General features: G+C 43.9%; 1 protein-coding gene across 1 annotated transcript in view; it reads left to right on the top strand.

The window, feature by feature from the left end:
• Positions 1 to 27,054, top strand: part of LOC124545958 (glucose dehydrogenase [FAD, quinone]-like) — a 166,753-nt gene that overhangs the window by 88,849 nt on the left and 50,850 nt on the right. Inside the window, exon 5 of the mRNA XM_047124921.1 lies at positions 20,164 to 20,372. Coding sequence (XP_046980877.1) covers positions 20,164 to 20,372 — 209 coding nt within the window. The remainder of the gene's footprint in view (positions 1 to 20,163; positions 20,373 to 27,054) is intronic.

The following is a 27,054-nucleotide window of genomic DNA, read 5'->3' as shown; positions in this document are numbered from 1 at the left end:
ATAATTATCTGTGTACAAATTTTAATGCACTTATAGCGCAAGTAGGCTAAATTTTGTAAAATTGGTACATACACGTTACGATTATCTACTTGCAAAATTTAATTAGAAGTCAGTTACAACAAAAGGTATATTATTTTAACTATGTAACTGCGTACAAACACGCTTCAATTTATGTGTAGTATAACCGCATTCGGAATTCACAGATAATATACATAATTTAACATGGCCTTTGATCCTTTGGACATGCATGTGTGGCCGAATGAATACTGCATCGACAGATACCGTTAAATACAGAGACAGCGCTGCTGAAATTCATTACCCATTAGTGTATTCAAGGCTATATGAAATTCCTCAATACAGAACTCACACGAGTAGCCTGGATCTAATTTTAGATGGGAACTCTAAATGCAGAATTCATTTTTCACAATTCGTGTAAGTGCTTCGTCTATTTTAACTTTCGTCAGAATTGGCATTCACATGTGGAACTGTGCTTGACAACCCTGAGTCTGTACTTGCTTAACTGCTTCTGGCTTTCTCCCTAGAATGTGTGAAGTTGAATCCTTTCCTATTGAGAGCACTCTAGATGGCTCTGAGCACTATGGGACTTAACATCTATGGTCATCAGTCCCTTAGAACTTAGAAGTAGTTAAACCAAACTAACCTAAGGACATCACACAACACCCAGTCATCACGAGGCAGAGAAAATCCCTGACCCCGCCGGGAATCGAACCCGGGAACCCGGGCGTGGGAAGCGAGAGAGCACTCTAGATGCCACTGACTATTGTGCCACTGTGATGTTCCTGATAACACACCGCATTCTCGGTGTCGTGGAAACTGACACTCAGGCGGAGTCGACGTCCGAGCTGTTCCCACACATGTTCTACAGGGGACGCGTCTGGAGATCTTGCTGACCTCAGCATCCCGCAGACATTTCATAGAGGCACGTACCTCGTGTGGACACGCGTTGACGTGTTGAAAAATGGCACCACGAAACCCGCCGCACGAAGATGCAGGATGTCCGTAATGAACCCTAAAGCATTCTGGTGGCCGTTCTAGCTGTCAAAAACACTTGTAAATATTTGCATATTTTCCGATGGCGTGTACATGTACTAAGTTCTAATAACTTTCGACCTTTCCCACGGATGCTTCGCTTTTATTTGGTCAGGCAGCGTATGTGTGCCGCTGCGAGGGATGGAGGGAAAGAGGGAGGAAGATTAGGGTTTAACGTCCCGTTGATATAAAGGATATTCGAGCACAAGTTCGGAATGGTTGAAGAGTGGGGAAGGAAGTCGGCTGGGCCCTTTCGAAGTAAAACATCTCTGTATTTGCCTGGAGCGATTTAGGGAAAACCACGGGAAACCCAAATCTGGATGGTCGTCCCCCGAATGCGAGCTCAGTGTGCTAACCACTGCGCCACCTCGTTCGGTTAACACTGCATTGCGTTCGCCAGCAGGCCACTGTGCAGGCAGGTGGTGTACGTAATTTTATGCGGCCTACATTGACATGAGGTGAGTTGAGGTCCACAGAGCGTCTACCATCGTCTCTTGCCGGCGAACAACACTGACTCGATGAACCCTTGCCAGGCACTTAAATGTGATTTGCAGAGTATCCATGTAGATGTACATTCACATTTCTTTGTCCATCGAACGCACTCCACTGACGACCTGTACTTTCAGCGCATTATCGGATTGATCTGGTAACACTCCATGGACATGGGGCCTCTCAATCCCGTGCCCCCCGTCTCTCTCTCTCCCCCCCTACCCCCTCACTCTCCCTCTCCCCTCCCCCCTCCCCCTGCCCCCTCTCCCCCCCTCCTCTCTCCCCCCTCCCCCCATCTCTCTCTCTCCCTCTCTCCCCCCTCTCCCTCTCCCCCCCCCCCCCCACACACAATATATATATATATATATATTATATTCCCTCTGCCCATGCTCATCTGATCGCAGTCCTATTGAGCACATTTGTGATGGCACTGGGCGAGATGTGTGAGCCTTAGATGGAACTTCGACCAGTCGCCCTTTATCCTGTACTGCTGTTGCGGAGTTAAGAGTCAAGTTGGCTCTTCAACGCATGCTGTGTCTCGTCAAGTCTTTCCCATCATACCTTGGCTCTATCGTGAGAGTTTTAGAAGTCGCTTCACGTTCCTAGGTAGGTATGTCTAATTCAGCTATCGATGAATGTAATGGCATCTCGGGAAAGACTACAATATACCACCGTCAGCCCAAAAAGTTTCGAGACCGGTGTAATAAAAAAATAGAGAGGAATTAAGGAGCCTTTTTAAGGCTCCAGGTCCTCTCCCTCAAATACAACGCACAGAACGTTCATGCAACCATGTGAAACTTCTAGAAAAATCTTCCAATGAAATGTTGTTCATCTTGCCTGTCACATTCGCACCCTCTTCGATCTTGGCGAACCGTCAGAGATCCGGTCTGCACGTTGTCGTTTCATAATAGGTTCGTATTGGTATCATCAAGTCTCGTTACCTGTGATGGTTTTTTGTCCACAAAACAGATGTTCGAGAGCTTATAACTGGTTAGTCGAATGCACTTTTTTACGGTTACAGTTGTTAGTTCGAGCTGTCAAATGGTTCAAATGGCTCTGAGCACTATGGGACTCAACTGCTGAGGTCATAAGTCCCCTAGAACTTAGAACTACTTAAACCTAACTAACCTAAGGACAACACACACATCCATGCCCGAGGCAGGATTCAAACCTGCGACCGTAGCGGTCGAGCGGTTCCAGACTGTAGCGCCAGAACCGCTCGGCCACCAGCGGCCGGCCAGTTCGAGCTGTCACAGTACTTACTGCGATGACGTCAATTTATACGCCAGAAATAAAATCAGTCTCAGAACTTTTTGGACGGACGGTGTAGTTGCTTGGAAAGACAGGAAATGTTTGCCACCATTCTTGTTGATTAATTCACGATTTAATCCTTTACTTCTCCCTGTATGGATAACAACAGAAGAATTCATAACTTTCCAAGGTACGTACAAATGTTCACTGGCTGTTGCTGTATGTAACTGAGGGAGCGGTCGTGCAACAGCCATATGGGTTTGTTAGGTTAAAAACGCAGCCGCTTTTCTCGTCACAAGCGGATTCTGTCCAGTGAGTAGGTCCAACTCGAGACGTGCGATTCTGGGTCTGCTACTGCCTACCTGTAATTGCTCTAACATATCCACCGAACTCAAAACAATCTCCAATAGCAAATTTCTTTAGACATGTGGGTAGTAGAGGTCAGAAGGGCCAAATATCGTTAGTATTGTGGCTGTTCCAACAATTCGAACATGAAATATCTCACTTACCGTTGTCAAAATACCCTTGTGGTAGGTGCTTTGCACTGATCAAATAGGATTTTTGCATTGTAGGATATCTTTTTGACATCTGCCGAGAAACTGATGAAGATTATGCTGCGTGACTAAAAAGAGGAATCCCTTTTGCAACCCCGTAAACATTGGCTATAATCTAGCAGACGATATCCGCTTCACCTCTTTTCTGTGTAGCACACTATCGTGAGCCCACTTTCGAAACTGGTGCTTAGTTTCTCTCGCGAAGCAGCACAATCACGCCGCATTTACAGAAAGAAATTGCGTCACAAAATCAATTGGTTTTCATTTTGCAAAACACTGCGGAGGAGGGCTTCCTAGTGTTTCCTGTTGCCAGCATTCAACAAATGCGTTTTACATATTGTATGAAGCCTTTCTACATATATCAGCTTTTTTCACACTTCATTCGCCATGTAAGAAGTAGACCACTCTCCTTTGAAATTCTTACTGCGTCAGTTTATCACATAATCATGCCATGTCCCATAGCAACAACATAATGGACGTTATCTCGCTATTTTAGCTTGTTTTCTTTTTCTGTTTGGGAGCTTCCTGGAGCTATATGATGATCGAAAAATGTGCGGCTGCGTTTGAATTCTCACTAGTTTTTTAAGGGCTGAAATACGAAGAACGATACTCATTGATCATTACTAACTGTGCAGAAATTTTCGTTGACGGTGTACCCTTCAAAACAAAGAATGCCAAACATCAGCGTATTCCGGTTCATCTATTTGAACGAAAACACCACGACACTACTTCAGAAAGCCATACGAACAAAAATATCCCGCAGATCAAGTTTTCAAATTGCGCAGGGTGTACCGAGATAAGAAATATATTTCACTGATGTGAAAGTTCTCTCTATACTAGGCAGAGAAATTCTCTCATGTTTTAGCCAGTCGGTATCCCATTTGCGAGACAAGCTGTGTGCGTGAGTGCGCGTTTGCATGTTCGTGTTCATACACATAGTAGTGTAAGAAAATACTAGGGAATAATTTATTAGTTCGTTTGGTCGTCTGCCCGTTTTACTCTCTGCCCCCCCCCCCCCCCCCCCCCCCGGCCGTCTCTCTCTCTCTCTCTCTCTCTCTCTCTCTCTCTCTCTCTCTCTCTCTCTCTCGTACACACAAACAGACATGCACAGTCACAGTCCATTCATCTTCCCGTCGGGAGCCTCCATCCAAGGCTCCAACAGACAAAGCGTAGCCGACGCCCAGTGGACTGAAATTTCCATCTGCCCAACGCCTGCAGGGGAACCATTCATTTCCACGGCCGTGTCATCCACGCGAGGAACGGCCACGTCTGAAAGTGAAAAGGCCCGCAGAAAGCGCCAGAGGAATTCTCCTGCTGCTTATTCGGAGTGCCGCTCGCGGAGTGTGGCCATCTTGTCCCAGTGAAAGTAGAGAAAATCTGTAGGTAGCAGGTCTGCGCGGAAATAAAACCAGCATTTCGCTTGGAGAATGTGGTTTTTCAACAGGAGACAGCAACTTCCGTGTTTACTTTCAATCAAGGTGGCCACATGTTAACATCATTTAGGAAATGCAACTGCACATAGTGGCTAATCCAGACCCTAACTGAGCTTGGACTGCTATTTTGGAGAAACAATGTTCAAATCCTTGTATAGCGCTTGCAGCGATTTTTCTTAATCATTTGAGACGAATACCTTGATGGCGCCTTAAACAAATCAATTTCCTCCTTTTAATTCGGTCTTTAATTCAGTCTCCGCTGACCTCGACGTTGACGGGATGTTAAACACCAATCCTCTCTCCTAGTCGGGTCTGCTATATTGAAATAGCATAAACAGTGGAAGCTCGAACGTCAAATACACGGACGAAGCGAAACTAATAACTCGAGTAAGCCCCTGAATTGTGTCAGGCGTGACAGACGGGGATGGATTATCACCAGCCGTGTGTCATCTGGCACTCGAGAAAATATAAGTAGCAAGTGACAAATATCATTATGGCGGCGTTTATTTGGGCTACAGACACTTCGCGTATTAGACTAAGCAAATCATTTTCTTTTGGGCTGCGACACAGTTCCAGGGTGAATGACATCACGTAGGTATCTAACGTAGCAGTGAAAAGCTGCTGGCACGAACACTTCGACCCATACTTGTACATGTTCTTCGTTTTGCTCACCTTTCATGGCGGACGACCTTCTCCACGATCCGTAAACTATTCTCTAGTCTTACAATGAGACTACACTTTCCATCCTCAAACGAAACTGTGAGACTGATTGTTTCATGAGATGATCTGTTGTCCTGCTTCAGTATTCTGTCTCCCTGAGAGGAAGTTAGACCAACTGCAGCGGTGCAAACCACCCATTACAAGATTTTTACAACGGTCACCACCAATTACTATGGTTTCTGTAACATCACGTGCGGTAAAACAAAGTATTTTTTTGCTTTCTTTCTTTCCTTTTGGTGCCCAGAAAAGTTTAGATATCTGTGTACCAATTTATTTAGGATTCGCCTTATTTTTGAAGTTTCTCGTAATTTGAACGTCCATGTACAAAGACAGTCGGAGTCCATCTATTCCAACACAATGCTTCCTATTCCCACAACCTCCTGGGGCATGCGGTTCCGTCGGTCACCTGACAGTAGTGAATGTCCCCAGTGTTTCGTGATGCTTCAAGAGAGACGGGTCATCTGCCGCCGAATTTTCAGACATTAGATCTGGTGTACTGCCTTCTCCCGTATCGTACTAAAAGACTATGACGGAGTGCCTAGCAGATTATTTAAGTACTGTGCTGCACATGTTAGCCCTGTATTTAGCATTATTTGTAATTTTTCCTTTAGTAATGGTCAGTCAGCTGAACGATTAAAGTACTCAGAACTAAAGCCGATTTTTAAAAAGGGTGGAAGGGATAATATAGACAATCTTAGACCTATTTCTATGCCATCAGTGTCTGCTAAAGTTATTGAAAAGGCTGTATATGTAAGGATAATTGCCGGTCGAAGTGGCCGAGCGGTTCTAGGCGCTTCAGTCTGGAATCGCGCGACCGCTATGGTCGCAGATTCGAATCCTGCCTCGGGAATGAATGTGTGTGATGTGCTTAGGTTAGTCAGGTTTAAGTAGTTCTAAGTTCTAGGGGACTGATGACCTCAGATGTTAAGTCCCATAGTGCTCAGAGCAATTTGAACCATTTTTTGTAAGGATAATTGATCATTTTATATCACACGATTTGCTATCGAATGTACAGTTCGGCTTTACAAGTCGTTTAAGAACTCAAAATGCTATATTCCCTTTTCTCTGTGAGGTACTGGACGGGCTAAACAAAAGGTTTCGAACGCTAGACATATTTTTTGACTGAACTAAGGCGTTAGATTGTGTTGATCACAAAATGTTGCTCAAGAAGTTGGACCATTACGGAATACGGGAAGTAGCTCAGAATTGGTTCACCTCGTACTTTAGCAACAGACAGCAAAAGGTCATTATTCACAATGTTGAGAATGGCTGTGATGTGCTGTCTGAGTGGGGTATGGTCAAGTGGGAAGTGTCCCATGGATCAGTGTTGGGGCCACTCTTGTTCCTCATTTATATAAATGATATGCCCTCTAGTATTACGGGTAACTCTAAAATATTTCTGTTTGCTGATGACACTAGCTTGGTAGTAGGGGATGTTGTGTGAAACATTGGCTCGGCTTCATATCGTGCAATTCATGACCAAAGTTCATGGCTTGTAGAAAATAAACTAACGTTAAATCACAGTAAGGCTCAGTTTTTACAGTTTCTGACACACAATTCAACAAAACCTGACGAGTTAATTTCACAGGATGGGCATATGATTAGTGAAACTGAACAGTCATAATTTCTAGGTGTTCACATAGATAGAAAACTTTCGTGGAAATCCCGCGTTCAGGATCTTGTTCAAAGACTTAATGCTGCCATTTTTACTATTCGAACGGTTTCTGAAGTGAGCGATCGTTCGACACGGAAATTAGTCTGCTTATTTTCATTCGCTTATGTCGTATGATATTATATTTTGGGGTAACTCTCCCCGTCTATTTTTGGCCCAGATTCGGGAGGTTCGGGCAATAAACGGTGTAAGTTCACGAACCTCTTGTCGACCCCCGTTCACGAGTCTGGGTATTTTGACATTGGCCTATATATTCCTTACTGTCATTTCTGGTTATGCTGCATCCATTTTCAATAAGCTCCCACTCGAAGTCAAAAATCTTAGCAGTAATCCACGAGCTTTCAAATCCAAACTGAAGAGTTTCCTCATGGCTCACTCCTCCTATTCTGTCGAGGAGTTCCTTGAAAAATTAAGCTGATTCTTGTTGTATTGTTTATTGCGTTTACTTAAACTTATGGACTGACTTTTTTCGGGTTCATAAACATTTTACTTTTATCCGTTATTACTTTTATGTTGTAATTTCGTGTGCTGTTCCTCAATTTGGTCCTACGGAACTTGACGTGTAAATAAAATAGTCTCTCCGACCGCTGAGATGCTTATCGACAATCGTTTTCGATTGCTTCGTCGTCTGCCACGATAACAAATCAGGCGCGGCATGTTGAAAGACTGGACAGCATACAAAGTCGCTTTGTCCCGTTCACGATTACAGACACTATATTTCCTACGGAACGGCATCGTCAAGGCAGGTTTACTCTTACCTCCACTTTACAGATGGCTGTACACAGCGATTTCCTAGGGTCGGAACAGCACTGAGAAATAGTTTCTGATAGGGGAAGAAAACCGCGAACCATTCAAGTCATAAGATTGGTACTAAACTTTTTGGAGAAGTTTACTTACTCCTTACTATGTTATGAACATATTTTCAGATGCTAGGCCAAATGCTGAGATTTCCAGGAATGATACTGTAGTAGGATCCTCAACTACGAAAGACGAAATCGAAAAAGCCTCCTTCTTCCCCTACAGTCTTTAACCATCAGGTTGGACAGCAGCAGCTCGTCATGCATTTCTGTCTTCGGTCTTCCTCTTGAGAGGGGTATAGATGGTGCATCTGGTGTCCTTCATGCTTCTGTTGATGTGCTCTAGTCTCCCTTCTACTGTTCCTTCAATGAAAGCTTTTGACGATGCCATCATGTCTCAGCAGACGGCTCACCCGTGTGTTGTTTGATGAGCTACAGGAGACAAGATTCCCCTTCCTCCACTCTGTAGAGCCCCTCTTCTTTTCATGCCTGCCCAGGAAATCTTGAGCATTCTGCGGTAGTACCACATATCGAAGGCGGTTATTTTATGTTTTGTGCTTCTCTGGCTGACCATGTTTCACTTTCGTACAGCTGAGAACTCCAAACAAACGTCTTTATGAGGTCTTTCCTGAGATGTTTGTATATGCTTTTACATGTGAAAAGGTTTTATCTCTTCTAAAAAGCAGCTTTTTTCCAGTGGATTCGGCTTGCACTGTCCTTCCTTGATCTTCCGTCTGATGTAATTTTACTCCCGTTGTAAGCAAAGGATTCGACAGTATCCAGTCGCTCATTGTTAAGTGGGTATGTGCGATTTCGGCCGATTTTTCTTTCTTTTTTTTTTTTAGCTTCGGCAATTTTCCTACTGTAAGAAGAGCTGAGTATGGTTTTCATCTGGGACGGCATCGCTTTTAATTGTTCTGCATCTTCACTTAACACACTGATATCATCAGCAAATCTCAGCACGACTGTTTTCTTACCATGAATTCTAATTCCTCCTAGAGCTTCTACTTTCTCCCTAGCTTCACCTATTCCCCTCTGAATGTAACCGCTGAACAATATAGGAGAGAGAGAGAAAGAGAGAGAGAGAGAGAGAGAGAGAGAGAAGAACTGTCGTAAACCCTTCCTGCTATTGGCTCCTTCTCCGTGTTCTCCACATTTTATCACAGCCACCTGCTGTCTACACAGTCTTCGCACTACACTTTTGTCCTTATACTTTACGCCAGTCTCTCTCAGCATCTTCAAAAGCTGTCGCCAGTCTCACCTGTCAAATGCTATTTCCAAGTCGATGAAAAGCCATTTTCAGTCTTTCCTCAAGTTTTAATTGTAAGCCGGACACTGCTTCTTACGCTTCTGCACCTTTGCTTCTCAGATGCATTCTTTGGTATTGGTACTGTGATGCGTTTTTATAAAGTCTGTTGGGAGCTTCCTGGTCTCGTATACAGCTTATATGAGACAGAACTGCTTTGTCAATGCTCTCCTCCAGCAGTTCTGCTGGTGTGTCATCAACTCCAGCAACTTTCCTAGATTTTAGCTGCCTGGCTGCAAGGTCGAACACTTCGCGCAAAATACAGTCTCTTCTTTCGGATCGACTTACTAGCGTTCTCCAGTTCCACGCCTTCATTATTTTCTGGACACAGTTTTTCACAGTATTGTTTCCACCTTCTTACTATTATTTCTGCTCATGCAATAATAGTCCATCTTCATTCTGAACTCCACTGAATTTTATTGGTCTGTTTCCAAAGAACTGTTTAACTGATTTATAGGCACATTCCAGTTATTCCTGCCTAAATCATTTGATTCACTTCTTTGCATTCCAACGAAGTTGAGTCTTACTTAACCAAAAAGCAATTAAGCCACAGGGTCTGAAAAAATTTCGGTGGAACGGATTACACTTTTAGATGAAGAAGCTATTAGAGCTTTACACTAACTTTTTAACAAAATTTACTATACAGATCATTGCGCGCTTAATGGTTATCAGCTTTCATTCTCTTAGGAAAAAAATAAAAAATTAAACAAAAAAAGAATGCGCGAAAATGTGAAGATGGTAGGCTCATTAGTCCTACGAGCCATTCCCTTAAAATATCTCTGAAAGTCATACGTTAATGTTTATGGGAAAAATGTGATAAATTCATTGTTGTAGGAAAGGTTGAGGTATAAATAGAGCACACCCAGCACTACATGTTCTTGTGGGAAACTGTTACGATCAGGATAAAAATGTAGGTATCTGTTTTATTTATCATGGAAAACCTTTCGATAGAGTAAATCATCGTAAACTTTTCAAAATTCTCAAAAGAATGAACAGATCAGAAAGAAGTGCGCCGCATAAAGAATTGGTATGGTAATGAAGCAGCACAGATTAACTTCAGTAATGAGGTCACCGACTTGGTTAATATCTACAGAGGGACCCGACATGGATGCATTCTCCCACCCCTGTTATTCAATCTGTACTCAGGGAGTACTTCTCAGGAAGCACTTGTTGATGTACAAAGGGGCACATTGGTTAATAGAGTCTTCAGCAACAGTATCTGCTATGCTGGTCATACAGCACAGATTGCTGATAATTTACATTATCTTCAAGAACTCGTCAACATAGTAGGATACTGTAGTAGTAATCTGGGTCTGAATATCAACACAAAAGACGAATCTTACGACGGTCATGCTTGACTCCTTTACAAATGCGTATCTGCGGTTCAATGACACCTTAATACAAAGAGTAGACAGGTTTAAGTAGGTTGGAGCGTGGCCCTGTGAAGATTGGGAATGGGATGCGGAGATAAAATGTCGCATAGGGAACACACGATACGCTTTCGTAAGAGCATTGTTACAGGTGCAAACCTATACCTAAACCCTGGGGGTTCGATTTGGAAGATGCTTCATATAGTCCATACTTCTATGTGGTTGTGAAGAATGAACACTAAATAAGACAGCGTGCTGGAATGTAAAGCCTCTGATATTTTTGTCAAAACTCGGAACGTTTTTTAAATAAAAAAGTTATTAACATTCTTCATCTTTATTCTTCAAGTCTACACATTTATTTTTCACCATTGTGCCTCTGGCGACAAACAAATGTCTTCCAAAGAGAGGCCAGTTTGTTGGTACCGTCGATGTAAAATGTTTGCCTTTGTTGACTGATCCACTACCTCACCTCTGCTTGCATCGCTTCACCACTATCAAAGTAAAGTCCTGGAAGGTGTTCTTTAAGTTTTGTAAACAGATGAAAATCGGATTGGGCCAACTCGGGAGTCTGTGGAGTATGATCTACGACAGAGAACCGAAGGCGTCGGATTGTTGCGTGCGTCGCAGCGCTCGTGTGCGGTCACATACGGTTCCCCTCAATAAGAGTTAGTTCCATGTGTGGACGAACACTGACAAGGGAACCTCCCCATCGCACCCCCCTCAGATTTAGTTATAAGTTGGCAGAGTGGATAGGCCTTGAAAAACTGAACACAGATCAATCGAGAAAACCGGAAAACGTTGTGTGGAACTATGAAAAAAATAAGCAAAATATACAAACTGAGTAGTCCACGCGCAAGATAGGCAACATCAAGGAAACTGGGAGCTTATGAGCGCCATGGTCCCATGGTTAGCGTGAGCAGCTGCGGAACGAGAGATCCTTGGTTCAAGTCTTAATCCGAGTGAAAAGTTTACTTTCTTTATTTTCGCAAAGTTCTGATCTCTTCGTTCGTTCATTGACGTCTCTGTTCACTGTAATAAGTTTAGTGATTGTGTTTTGCGACCGCACCGCAAAACCGTGCGATTAGTAGACGAAAGGACGTGCCTCTCGAATGGGAACCGAAAACACGTGTTCGCAAGGTCATAAGTCAACCGATACCTCCACAGGGAAACACGTCTGATATATTCTATACGACACTGGTGACGGCATGTGCATCACATGACAGGAATATGTTGTCGACCCACCTAACTTTTACACTTGGTGAATGGGTAGAAAGGTGGTTCTACCCTGCCATATTTAGGTTTTCTTGTGGATGTGATAATCACTTCCAAAAGACGGACAAATAATTGTCTGAAAATAAAAAATTAAACTTTTCACTCGAGGGAAGACTTGAACCAAGGACCTCTCGTTTCGCAGCTGCTCACGCTAACCACGGGACCATGGCGCTCCTGACCTTACATTATCCTTGAGTTGCATATCTTGCACATTGGACTACTCAGTTTGTATATTTTGCTTATTTTTTTTCATAGTTCCAGACACCTTCTTCCTGTTTTCTCGATTGATCTGTGTTCAGTTTTTCAAGGCCTACTCACTGTGCCAACTTATAACTAAATCTGAAGGGGGTGCGATGGGGAGGTTCCCTTGTTAGAATTCGAAACTCAGTTACAGCACACTGTTTTTCGGTACGAGATAGTTACCTTAAACACTACGGTTATAGAAGACATGGGAAAGCGATATGCACATATACAGATGGCGTTAATATCGCGAACACGAAATGTAAAAGCGCAGCGAGTTGGCGGAGCTGCCGTTTGTACTCAGGTGGTTCACGTAAAAAGGTTTCCGACGTGATTATGACGGCACGAAGGGAATTAACAGACTTTGAACGTGGAAGGGCAGTTGAGAATACCAAATTTCGGGCGTCACCTCTCACCAAAGACAACGCAGTGGCAGACGGCCTTCACTTGAAGACCGAGAGCAGCGGCGTTTGCGTAGAGTTGTCGGTGCTGACAGACAAGCAACACTGCCTGAAATAACCGCAGCAATCGATGTGGGATGTAGGGCGAACACGACCGTTAGGACAGTGCAGGGAAATTCGGCGTTAAAGGGCTGTGGCAGCAGGTGAGTTGGCGGACGCGAGTGCCTCTGCTAACAGCACACGACACCGCCTGCAGCGCCTCTCCTGGGCATATCGGTCGAACCCTAGACGACTGGGAAACCGCAGCTTGGTAAGATGAGTCCCGGTTTCACTTCCTAAGAGCTGACGGCAAGGTTTGAGTGCGGCGCAGACCCCACGAAGCCGTGGACCCAAGTTGTCAGCAAGACACTGTGCTAGGTCGTGGTGGCTCCGTCGTAGTGAGGGCCATGTTTCCTTGGAACGGACTGGTTCCTCTGGTCCAACTGAACCGGTCATTGACTGAAAATTGTTATGTTTCCTTTTCATATTGAAAATGGTTATGCTCCCTTTTCATGTTCCCGAACTACGATGGAATTTTTAAGTTTGACAGTGCTCCATGTCATCAGGCCCCAGCGATCGGTTTGAAGTACATTCTCGAATATTCGAGCAAATGATTTGGCCATCCGGATCACCCGACACGAATCCCATCGAACAATGATGATAATTAATGGAGAGGTCAGTTCGTGTGAAAAAACCCTGCTTCGGTCTACTTTCGCAATTATGGACGCTACAGAGCCACCATGGCTCAATAGTTCTTCACGGGACTTCCAACGACTTGTTGAGTCGAGTTACTCCACAACGCCGGGCGAAAAAAGAGTCCGATTCGATATCAGGAGTTGTCCCATGACTTTTGTCACCTGTGAGTACACCATCACGTTACACACTGTAATTCGGAGCCCTCTAGCGGTTGTCGGGTGCAAATGTCTTGACATGAAGAGTTTTTTTATTTAAAAAGTTTTAAGAGTTTTTACATAAAAAATTCGGAGAAATTACTTTTCAGCACGACGTCGTACGTGAACAGTAAAGATGTCCGAGGCCTTTCAATGTACTGTAGAATGCTAAAAATACCGCGGGAACCAAGAATAACTTCACCAAAGTATTGAAGAAAAAAAAAACCGAACAGAAAAAAACGGAAACAAAGTTAAGGTATAACTTAAAAGAAGGACAACTGCATACATAGGACGTAACTTCTGAATATCAAATATAAACTTCCACTGTCGATAATAGAAGGGAACATCGAGGACAAAAAGAAGAAGAAGAAGAAGAATACCTTGGTTAGATAACATAAGGCACTAGACAGGATTACCATTTCAGATCAACTACTACATTCTGCGGTTCATATAATGATACATCGTGTGGTCGTCAACATCCATTAAAGGACAAGCAGAACAAGAAGTTACACATTTCCTGTTAGATGAGACCAGGAAGTAAGTTATCTTCTAACGCTAAATAAAAGCACAAACAAACTGAATCCACTGTGAGAGAGCAAACTATTGTGAATTAGCTAGTGGAGTCTAGAAGGTTAAACATATCGTTCCGCTTCTGTCAGGTATGTAACTCAAAGAGGTCAACCATTTCCATGTGGGCTTAATTCGGCACCAAGACTTAATATATCATCGTGTACAGATTTGTCAAATGCTGATCGAATAGGTAGCTGTAAAACATCAATATTTCTCAGAAACTGCAGTTCAACTTGAAGCTGTTGCAACTCTAGATTCGTGGCAGTTAAGTGCGAAATCTCACCATGGCGCGGTTTATTCAGGCAGTGCTGCACTTCTGAGCAAACATTAATGTCCGTTACAGAAATTTTTACCTGTAGAATCAACCGGCGAAATGCGCGGCGCAGGTTCGTAGATAAACATACGACGCTATGAGCCTATCGTGATGCGTAACGTGTTTACCATGTAGTTCGGGCTATTCCTAGTCTTGGCTTATCGCGGGAACCTGTTAGCCAAGACGGTGCCTGCCGACTGGACTAAAGCATCGGCTTGCGGAAGCATCTCGTCAAGAAGTCGCCGACGCCGTCAATGACTTTAAATAGTAGAGCTAAGAGCACAGCTGTCTCGCTGGAGCAGGTTTCGCAACATCCCTGTGCCAGCATTGGGAAGTGTAGGAAGCAATGCGCTGATCACAGCACGGTGACAGCTCGCTAGACAAGTTCTCAAAGCACAATTCCCTCCAATACTTTACATAAATGCGTGATACTTCCACAGTATCAAACGAAGAAAACTTTTCATATCGGACTAACGTTAACTACATGTGGGTAGCAGGTGGTGTACGGTTTATGGCTAGGAGCCGGACGGTATGGCCGTGCGGTTCTAGGCGCTTCAGTCTGGAACCGCGTGACCACTACGGTCGCAGGTTCGAATCCTGCCTCGGGCATGGATGTGTGTGATGTTCATAGGTTAGTTAGGTTTAAGTAGTTTTAAGTTCTGGGGGACTGATGACCACAGATGTGAAGTCCCACAGTGCTCAGAGCTATTTTTATGGCTAGGATGTAATGCCTTTCCCGCAAGGTGTTTGATGCACCTCTGATACGATTTTCGTGGTGCCGTAGCTGTGATAAAACGTCGTTTAAACCAACTCGAGTAATGTAAATTTGCCCGTGGCGAAAGACCACAGGAAGTAGGAAATCAGACACAGAGCTGAACAGTGGGTTTGTCAGATAAATGTGGTACCTGCGAACCAAGCGTGACCAGTTGTCAACTCCATCTGCATTGCCAAATGTTGTAACAGTTCATCCCTACAGCATAGTTTTCATGACAGACACGATATTTAGTTGCTGCCTAGTAGATCATCCGCACGTTTTTCCGTTGTGTGATACTGGATTCAGGTACATTCGGGTCGTTATAGTTGCAAAATGCACGTGTGTAAGTCAGTTTTTAATGCTGAGATGACTAGGTCAGCTCATAATATGACCCGTCATTTCATTTGATTGGTTTTATTTCTACATTCTTACAGACAAGTCCTGATCATAGGGGCAAGCGTATTTAGTAATGTATTCAATGACGTGTGCTGACGGCATATTTTCATTGGACGTACGTCAGGTCATTTCATTATTTGGCGTGAAATTTTAGTTACATGTATTTCTGGAGAAGACATGTTTGTATCCTTCGAAACCGTCGTCAAAGGTTGAAGAAAACCACCTTTTCTCGCAACTGGTTGGCTGCTTTGGATCCACTTTTTATTATTATACTTCATTTTTCGTTTTGTCCACTTAAGGACCGCGTTTGAACTTGCCTTGATGGTTTCCGTCCTCAACATTTCTTCTTGAAGCCACTACATTTTTGTATTCTTTTCTTCTGGCCATTAGTTACCAGTCTTCTTCTGGAGCTTCCAAAATCTCGACGATTTCTTATGTTTTCTTCTCTGATGTCCATGTCTCGTAAATCTTGCGCAGTATCTACTAACAAGTTGAGAGTGGTAGAGTCCCTGTAATTTAATGCAACTGTATGGTAACAAATGCATGTAACGACCACGAATCACACCAAATTTGACAGATGCCAATGGAACGCCACTTTAAGATCATGAGCTGTCCGAGACTGAGTATCGCCAGCACTGTCCATGAATCATCTGGCTACTTGCGGTGGGGCTGGTTCTTCTCTTACTGTCCTTAAATAGTCAGTCCACCTAACTGGATAGGTTTCAGGTTGTCTGCCCCTTCACTCTGCGATGGTAGATGATGATTTAGCCGACAAAAGCAGCGTTGACGAAAATTCGTCTAAATACCTACCACACACTGGCCACATCAACTCTAGTCCATGGACAGTAGCTGAAAGTTATTTAAACTTTTGAGCGTTCAGGATGCTTCCATCACGCGTTTGAAACAATCTCTAAAATTTCCTTTATCTTGGTTTATTGTCTTTAACACACGGAAAATAGCTATCAGGTCCATATTTAATATCCGACACAAATTACGCAATGGTATCGACTGTCTCTGTTACAAGTTCACACCTGAAAGCAGCCAGAAGACATTTAGTTCGACCTGATATATTGAATGTCCTAAACTGTCACTGATCCACTGCTACTTGCGAGTTAACACATTCAGTCGTCCAGTAGGCTTCTTGTAAAGAAGAACCCGCAGTAATGTCTCGTAATCCGCAGGAAACACGCCACGTGGAGTTCATATACGACATGAAATGTTTGCAAACAAATATCTTCTTAAATGTATCACTCACAAGTGTCAAAATTTCACAAAATATTCAACACTGTTGTCGCTTTTCGTCTGCGACACAAGAATCAATCAAATGCACGAATTTCTTCATTTTGGTACAAATGTGATCAGCGCGGTTTAAAGCACGGAAACGGCTACCGAGCGACTGTATCGAGTCATAGCTCTGAGGCACAAAACCCTATTCAAAAGCGCGGAAAATGTTGAATTCCTATTGGCTAGTATGTTAAGCAGCGAATCAGATCATCTCAAGCACATTTTTGCTCGCGGTATTCCTAATGTCAGCCAATCAGACTACCACAAGTAATTTAGACTAGAAATTTCGTAATTCCGAAACTAAATAACATTTAATGAAAAAAAAAACACGATTTCTTTTCACAAAATAAATTACTAATAAATTTAATACTCTGGCTGCCTTTACAATGTCAAGCTCACTCGGGCATATGTTACAAATTCTTCTATTACACAACAACTTTCTCACGCATACATATACATGGTTTTAATAAAATATCACATTCTCACTTTACGTATGTCCTCCATTCACTCTCTCATTCTCTTCAGAACTCTCACACAACCAAAACACGATGAAATAATTTTCCAAAGTACTTTTAATTACGTTAGAAATCTGTGTTAATGAAACTAAAGAAAATAAGATTATATGAACCTATCCTCTTGGTTGTAGTTTCAGCTGATGCTGTGGATGAATGCATTATAGTCCCTAACTCAGTTTCACGATGTCAGCAGGATTATTGTGTGTTTTACTTAAAAAAATTATATCTCCGAAAGTACTGAACTCAATGATATGAAATTTTTACAATATTGTTGTGTTTGGTATACTGAGTGTGGGAAAGATCGATAAATATCTAGTACTTCTTCAGATTCACTGAGTGTATGTGTAACGTATTGCATGCAAAATGTGTCAAGTGCACGGCTCGCTCGGGCCAATAGCCAGCGTTAGCTGCGCCAGTGTGAGAACCAAAATCTGCTCCACGGCAAGCTACACTTTCAATGCAAGACGCCAACTCGTAATAATTTGCTTCTTTACATACTGATAGGTTTCATATAGATTATATAATGGTGAGACAGAGATTTAGGAAACAGGTTTTAAATTGTAAGACATTTCTAGGGGCAGATGTGGACTCTGATCACAATCTATTGGTTATGAAGGGTAGATTAAAACTGAAGAAACTGCAAAAAGGTGGGAATTTAAGGAGATGGGACCTGGATAAACTGACAGAACCAGAGTTTGTAGAGAGTTTCAGGAAGAGCATTACGGAACGACTGACAAGAATGGGGGAAAGAAATACAGTAGAAGAAGAATGGGTAGCTTTGATAGATGAAATAGTGAAGGCAGCAGACGATCAAGTAGGTAAAAAGACGAGGGCTAATAGAAATCCTTCGCTAACAGAAGAGATACTGAAATTAATTGATGAAAGGAGAAAATACAAAACTGCAATAAACGAAGCAGGGAAAAAGGAATACAAACGTCTCAAAAATGAGATCGACAGGAAGTGCAAAATAGATAAGCAGGGATAGCTAGAGGACAAATGTTAAGATGTGGAGGCGTATATAACTAGAGGGGTAAGATAGATACTGCCAACAGGAAAATTAAAGAGACCTTTGGAGAAAAGAGAACCACGTGTATGAATATCAAGAGCTCAGACAGAAACCCAGTTCTAAGCAATGAAGAGAAAGCAGAAAGGTGGAAGAAGTATATAGAGTGTCTATACAAGGGCGATGTACTTGAGGACAATATTATGGAAATGGAAGAGGAGGTAGATGAAGATGAAATGGGAGATATGATACTGCGTGAAGAGTTTGACAGAGCACTGAAAGACCTGAGTCGAAACAAGACCCCGGGAGTAGACAACATTCCATTAGAACTACTGACGGGCCTGGGAGAGCCAGTCCTGACAAAACTCTACCATCTGGTGAGCAAGATGTATGAGACAGGCGAAATACCCTCAGACTTCAAGAAGAATATAATAATTCCAATCCGAAAGACAGCAGGTGTTGAGAGATGCGAAAATTATCGACCTATCAGTTTAATAAGCCACGGCTGCAAAATACTAACACGAATTCTTTACAGACGAATGGTAGAAGCCGACCTCGGGGAAGATCAGTTTGGATTCCGTAAAAATGTTGGAACACGTGAGGCAACACTGACTCTACGACTTATCTTAGAAGAAAGATTAAGGAAAGGCAAACCCACGTTTCTAGCATTTGTAGACTTAGAGAAAGCATTTGACAATGTTGACTGGAATACTCTCTTTCAAATTCTGAAGGTGGCAGGGGTAAAATACGGGGAGCGAGATGCTATTTACAATTTGTACAGAAACCAGATGGCAGTTATAAGAGTCGAGGGGTATGAAAGGGAAGCAGTGGTTGAGAAGGGAGTAAGACAGGGTTGTAACCTATCCCCGATGTCATTGAGCGAGCAGTAAAGGAAACAAAAGAAAAATTTGGAGTAGGAATTAAAATCCACGGGGAAGAAGTAAAAATTTAGAGGTTCGCCGATGACACTGTAACTCTCTGAGAGACAGCAAAGGACTTGGAAGAGCAGTTGAACGGAATGGATAGTGTCTTGAAAGGAGGGTATAAGATGAACATCAACAAAAGCAAAACGAGGATAATGGAATGTAGTCGAATTAAATCGGGTGATGCTTAGGGAATTAGATTAGGAAATGAGACACTTAAAGTAGTAAGGAGTATTGCTATTTGGGGAGCAAAATAACTGATGATGGTCGAAGTAGAGAGGATATAAAATGCAGACTGGCAATGGCAAGGGAAGCGTTTCTGAAGAAGAGGAATTTGTTAAAATCGAGTGTAGATTTAAGTGTCAGGAAGTCGTTTCTGAAAGTATTTGTATGGAGTGTAGCCATGTGTGGAAGTGAAACGTGGACGATAAATAGTTTAGACAAGAAGAGAATAGAAGCTTTCGAAATGTGGTTCTACAGAAGAATGCTGAAGATTAGATGGGTCGATCACACAACTAATGAGGAAGTATTGAACAGAATTGGGGAGAAGAGAAATTTGTGGCACAACTTGACTGGAAGAAGGGATCGGTTGGTAGGACATGTTCTGAGGTATCAAGGGATCACCAATTTAGTATTGGAGGGCGGCGTGGAGGGTAAAAATCGTAGGAGACCAAGAGATGAATACACTAAACAGATACGGAAGGATGTAGGTTGCAGTAGGTACTGGGAGATGAAGAAGCTTGCACAGGATAGAGTAGCACGGAGAGCTGCATCAAACCGGTCTCAGGTCTGAAGACCACAACAACAACATACTGACTACAGTAAGGTTGAGACGATGGAGTAGCGATCATGCTTCTACTTGCTAAGAATTGCATTACGAGCAGCCGTGGTTTAATGAAGTGGTGTGTGTGCTGGGTGCAGTTCACGGACGCCAACTGGAACTACCGGACAGAGCCGTCGTCGACGTCGTGCCTGGCCATGGAGGGCCGCCGCTGCCGGTTCCCGCGCGGCAAGGTGATGGGCGGCACCAGCGTGCTCAACTACCTCATCTACACCAGGGGCAACCGGCGCGACTACGACCACTGGGAGCGGCTCGGCAACGACGGCTGGGGCTGGGCCGACGTCCTGCCGTGAGTACGGCCGCGCTCGCCTCTGTTCATTCTGCAGCGCCGGCCGAAGTGGCCGTGCGGTTAAAGGCGCTGCAGTCTGGAACCGCAAGACCGCTACGGTCGCAGGTTCGAATCCTGCCTCGGGCATGGATGTTTGTGATGTCCTTAGGTTAGTTAGGTTTAACTAGTTCTAAGTTCTAGGGGACTAATGACCTCAGCAGTTGAGTCCCATAGTGCTCAGAGCCAACCATTCTGCAGCGCTGCTAACAGCTCGGGGGACGCAAAACCGATCCCGAGTATTCGTGGAAGCACACAGCACCACACACGCTATCTAATCGAAGTGGCCGAACACCTATTAGTGGACATTAATATGGAGCATTTCCACCTTCACGACGGCTCTAACTTTGCTGTGGACGCTTTCAATGAAACGTCTGAATGCCTAGAGGAACGGTAGCCCATTCTTCCTCAAGAGCTGAAACGAGAAAAGTTAGTTATTTTGGATGCTGCGGTCTGGCGCAAAGTCGACGTTCTGTCTCGTCGCTCTCGGAAAGCCAGTCCATTGCAAGAATGTTACGGTAAACAAACTAATGCCTCACAGATGCTGTTTCACCACAGGGTGCATTGTCGTGCTCATACAGAGAGTATCCTGTCCGAAAACTGATTCCGTAATTCTAGATTTCCAGAAGGATTTTGACACCTTACCTCACAAGAGGCTTTTAATCGAATTGCGTGCTTACGCAATATAGTTTCAATTTTGCGATTACATTCGCGAGTTCCTGTCTGATACATCACAGTTTGTCGTTAATCGCGGGAAGTCATTGAATAAAACAGAAGTGATTCCTGCTGATCCCCAAAGGAGTGCTTTAGGCCCCGTTATCTATACAGGCTGTTACAAAAAAATACGGCCAAACTTTCAGGAAACATTCCTCACACACAAATAAAGAAAAGATGTTACGTGGACATGTGTCCGGAAACGCTTAATTTCCATGTTAGAGCTCATTTCAGTTTCGTCAGTATGTTCTTCCACCTACGCTCAATTGAGCACGTTATCAAGATTTCATACGTGATACTTTACCTGTGCTGCTAGAACATGTGCCTTTACAAGTACGACACAACATGTAGTTCATGGACCATGGAGCTCCTGCACATTTCAGTCGGAGTGTTCGTACGCTTCTCAACAACAGATTCGGTGACCGATGTATTGGTAGAGGCGGAGCAATTCCGTGGCCTCCACGCTCTCGTGACCTCAACCCTCTTGACTTTCATTTATGGGGGCATTTGAAAGCTCTTGTCTACGCAACCCCGGTACCAAATGTAGAGACACTTCGTGCTCGTATTGTGGACGGCTGTGATACAATACGCCATTCTCCAGGGCTGCATCAGCGCATCAGGGATTCCATGCGACGGAGGGTGGATGCATGTATCCTCGCTAACGGAGGACATTTTGAACATTTCCTGTAACAAAGTGTATGAAGTCACGCTGGTAAGTTCTGTTGCTGTGTGTTTCCATTCCATGATTAATTTGATTTGAAGAGAAGTAATAAAATGAGCTCTAACATGGAAAGTAAGCGTTTCCGGACACATGTCCACATAACATATTTTCTTTCTTTGTGTGTGAGGAATGTTTCCTGAAAGTTTGGCCGTACCTTTTTGCAACACCCTGTATAAACAGTTCAGGAAACAATCTGAGGATCTGTATTAGGTTATCTGCTGATGATGCTGTCGTTTATCGACTAGTTAAGTAATCAGGAGATCAAACAAATTGCAGAACGAATTAGAAAAGGTATTTGTATGGTGCGAAAGTTGGCAATTGACACTAAATAACGAGAAGTGTGAGGTCATGCACACGAGTGCTAAAAGGAATCCGTTAACCTTCGGTTACACGATGAATCAATCAAATCTAAAGGCCATTAATTCAACTAAATACCTAGGAATTACAATTACAAACAACTTACATTGGAAAGAACACACAGAAAATGTTGTGGGGATGGCGACCCACAGACTGCGTTTTATAGGCAGATCACTTGGAAGATGCGACAGACCTGCTGAACAGACTGCCTGCACTACACTTCTCTGCCTTCTCTTGGAGTACTGCTGTGCGCATTGGGATTCTTACTAGTTAGGATTAAGGGAGTACATGGAGAAAGTTCAAAGAAGAGCAGCACGTTTTGTACTATCGAGAAATAGGGTGGAGAGTGTCACTGACATGGTACAGGATTTGGTTGGAGATCATTAAAACAAACGCGTCTGTCCTTGCGGCAACATTTTCTCACTAAATTTCCATCACCCACTTTCTCCTCCTAATTCCACAATATTTTGTTGACGCCGACCTACACAGGGAGAAACAATTACTACAATAAAATAAGGGAAACCAGAGCTCGCACTTTTTTTCCACGCGCTGTTCGAGAATGGAATAATAGACAATTATTTTGAAACTGGTTCCATTCCGCCACACACCGTTGGGTGGCTTGCGGAGTATCAATGTAGATGTAGAACCCCCTGCCAGGCACGTAAGTGTGATTTGCAGAGTAGCCACGTAGATGTAAATGAACTGTTCGTTTACCGTGCGCAGCATAAAATGTCTTCATTTCCTACCACATTTTGCATTTTTTTTTCTTTTTTAAGCAGAATAAGGGTATCACACCCTCACTAGGAAAAATTGCAGTTCCCTAGGCATTCACCAAACCCAAACCGTTCCATCGGGTTACCACAGGTATCGCGTGGCTCACCTCTCCACATCACTACCTTAAAGTCATTCAGTGCCGTCGCTCTTTACACCACCTCAATCGTCGCTTAGCGCTGACAACAGAAATGTGGGCGTTAGGAGGAGCTGCTCGAAAAATTTAACCATTCTTTTCACAGTGTTAGTGGACTCCTAGTAACACTGATACTCACAAATGATTCCTTCCGTCGATTTTATGCCACTGTTGACAACGAGCCCCGAAAAACTCGGCGGTCTCTCTCCGTCAGTAACCGAAGTCTGCGTGGTTCTGGTTCAGCCGCGGTGGTTCCTCCGGGATTCCATTTGCACAGCGACATCTCCAACGGTGACATGGGCAGCGTGACCGATCTGTGACATCCAGTGCCTAGACCACGTTCCAAGTTACTGAGCTACTTCCGTGGCTTCGTGAGAAATACCAGTAGCGGCCGCGGCCGGAATCCACTCACTGCTGGCGAGACAAATTTCGCGAGACACTACACCGCAGACTTACTCGGAAGCTTTTTTCGACAGGCCGGGATTAATCCTCTGCAGTACTACACTTAAAAAGTCAGTCTAAATGAAGGTCCCCAGCCTCGCTGTGGTCCCAAATGCTCTGTACGAATCTGACAATTTCCAGCAAGATTCCGAAATTCGATCACTGAAATGGAAAATGTACATCGCTATCGGTCAATACACAGCACCCAGATGCCGCCTAGCAACTGATGCGCCGAAAACGAAACAGGAAAAAAAACATCACACTCAAATTTCCACGGAAACAAATGGATGGAATGTAACAGTTTCAACTAAACCTCGCCAAGTCCGCTTCGTTCACGGAACACCACACCCAGCTCGCTACTGGGACCGCGGTCTGCTGTAAGGCCTCCGTTTACGCAGCACGTGGACGCTTGCATAACCACAAAACTCACCCATATAACCAGAAAATGATTAATTACAATTGTATGCATACAATTGTATGCAACTTTCAAGTTTTCCGTACTGTATGAAGAAGTTTATTCACCGGTGAAGATGACTCAGTCTAGACTTGATATGCTGGACACATAACCGCCGGCATCACGGGTCATACGCCCCTCTACGGCCTTGTTGGCAGCCGCCCGACTTCTGGATTTCGTGAGCTCGAAACCACTGCAGCGGTAGACCGTAAGTCTCTAGAAGAGCGTAGCGCTCCAAAGGATTGGAAAACGGCACAGGTCATCCCCGTTTTCAAGGAGGGACGTCGAACAGATGTGCAGAACTATAGACCTATATCTCTAACGTCGAGCAGTTGTAGAATTTTGGAACACGTATTATGTTCGAGTATAATGACTTTTCTGGAGACTAGAAATCTATTCTGTAGGAATCAGCACGGGTTTGGAAAAAGACGGTCGTGTGAAACCCAGCTAGCGCTATTCGTCCACGAGATTCAGAGGGCCATAGACAAGGGTTCCCAGGTAGATGCCGTGCTTCTTGACTTCCGCAAGGCGTTCGATACAGTTCCCCACAGTCGTTTAATGAACGAAGCAAGAGCATATGGACGATCAGACCAACTGTGTGATCGGATTGAAGAGTTGCTAGATAACAGAACGCAGCATGTCATTCTCAATGGAGAGAAGTATTCCGGAGTGAGAGTGATTTCAGGTGTGCCGCAGGGGAGTGTCGTAGGACCGTTGCTATTCACTATATACATAAATGACCTTGTCGATGACATCGGAAGTTCACTGAGACTTTTTGCGGATGATGCTGTGGTATATCGACAGGTTGTAACAATGGAAAATTGTACTGAAATGCAGGAGGATCTGCAGCGAATTGACGCATGGTGCAGGGAATGGCAATTGAATCTCAATGTAGACAAGTATAATGTGCTGCGAATACATAGAAAGAAAGATCATTTATCATTTAGCTACAAAATAGCAGGTCAGCAACTGGAAGCAGTTAATTTCATAAATTATCTGAGAGTACGCATTAGGAGTGATTTAAAATGGAATGATCATATACAGTTGATCGTTGGTAAACCGGATGCCAGACTGAGATTCATTGGAAGACTCCTAAGGAAATACAATCCGAAAACAAAGGAAGTAGGTTACAGTACGCTTGTTCGCCCACTGCTTGAATACTGCTGAGCAGTGTGGGATCCGTACCAGACAGGGTTGATAGAAGAGAGAGAGAAGATCCAACGGAGAGCAGCGCGCTTCGTTACAGGATCATTTAGTAATCGCGAAAGCGTTACGCAGATGATAGATAAACTCCAGTGGAAGACTCCGCAGCAGAGACGCTTAGTAGCTTGGAACAGGCTTTTGTTGAAGTTTCGAGAACATATCTTCACTGAAGAGTCAAGCAGTATATTGCTCCCTCCTATGTATATATCGCGAAGAGACCATGAGGATAAAATCAGAGAGAAGCATACCGACAATCCTTCTTTCTACGAACAATACGAGACTGGAATAGAAGGGAGAACCGATAGAGGTACTCAAGGTACCCTCCGCCACACACCGTCAGGTGGCTTGCGGAGTATGGATGTAGATATAGATGTAGATTGCAAGAAATTATCTAATTGCCATGCTTTGCACTCAGTCTATGTCAGTAGTAGAATGGAGGCACGTTCATAAAGTCTCTGCAAAGGGTTGCTTTCTGACAGCTCTTCTGGAAAGTTTACTTCCATCAAGTGGTGAAGAAATACGTTCCGCAATGGAGAAATCTTTAGTCATTTGGCCAGCACAGCAGTCCTCATTCACAGTTCCAATGGAAGGAGTATGGAACGTCAGACCCACCATTTCCAGGCTGGACGAAGCGCCCTTCCATAGGCTACTGGGAATTGCCCCCGTCTTCACAATAGCCGGGAGAAGCCTACGAAAACACTCCGTCTTCAGGCCAGAAGTGGCCCATCGGGACCATCCGACCGCCGTGTCATCCTCAGTTGAGGATGCGGATAGGAGGGGCGTATCGTCAGCACACCGCTCTCCCGGTCGTTATGATGGTTTTCTTTGACCGGAGTCGCTACTATTCGGTGTTGTAGCTCCCCAATTGGCATCACGAGGATGTGAGGTTGCGGGCGAGTTGAGGCGCCTCGGAGATATTCTAAGTTGGGAGCTGGCGCGGCCGCACGGCAAGCCGGGGCCCGCCAGAACACACGTGGTGATGAACGTCAGCCGAGCGCGTGGTCCGGGTCGAGCACGTGGCTGGGAGTTCCTTAGCGATGCTGTCTCGATGAAAGAGCGCCAAAGATGGCGGACTTTGTGAAACCATCATGGCACACACTTCACAGTTCGTATAGAAATTAATAATAGCCAGATGAATCATGATACTTCAAAAAGAAACGTGTACATTACTATTATTCCCACGACGATTCAGATGGTGTAATCAGATTTTCAATATCTTTATTAGTTTAACGTTTAGTATTTGACGGTAAATTATACAAGTAACACCCAGCAACGAATTTCCAAAATCTAAACGCTTCATCCGATTTCGTCGACCGACGTGTGTTTAGAAAGCTATTAGTGTAAACCTAAATTGGTATAAATTACAGGCACGTAACTTGAGTAGTACCTGAGTTATTGGAGGTCAAAGTTGCCGATTACTATCGATCGCGTCAGGCCATAATTACTCCACAGTTACACGAAAGAACGGCAGCAGCATGCTATTAAATATATTTATTCATCTATGTCTGTTTATATCCGATATATACTACGCATGAAGAAATTGGTTAAATATTTACGGTGTTTTATAAAGCACAGAGACAACAGACTACTGGCCTACCTTTTGTTGCTATTCCTTTGATGTATGTTTATTTAATTTGTTTATGTATTTAGTAATGTGTGTTAGAGAGTTTTTATGGTCCAGCCGTAGGTTCAAATGGCTCTGAGCACTATGCAACTTAACTTCTGAGGTCATCAGTCCCCTAGAACTTAGAACTAACCTAACAACATCACACACAGCTATGCTCGAGGCAGGATTCTAACCTGCGACCGGAGCGGTCGCTCGGTTCCAGACTGTAGCGCCTAGAACCGC

The sequence above is a fragment of the Schistocerca americana genome, chromosome 8, assembly GCF_021461395.2.
Source record: "Schistocerca americana isolate TAMUIC-IGC-003095 chromosome 8, iqSchAmer2.1, whole genome shotgun sequence".
NCBI classification, from domain to species: domain Eukaryota; kingdom Metazoa; phylum Arthropoda; class Insecta; order Orthoptera; family Acrididae; genus Schistocerca; species Schistocerca americana.
Note: the sequence above shows the minus strand (reverse complement) of the source record. Positions and strands in the feature narration are given on the sequence as shown.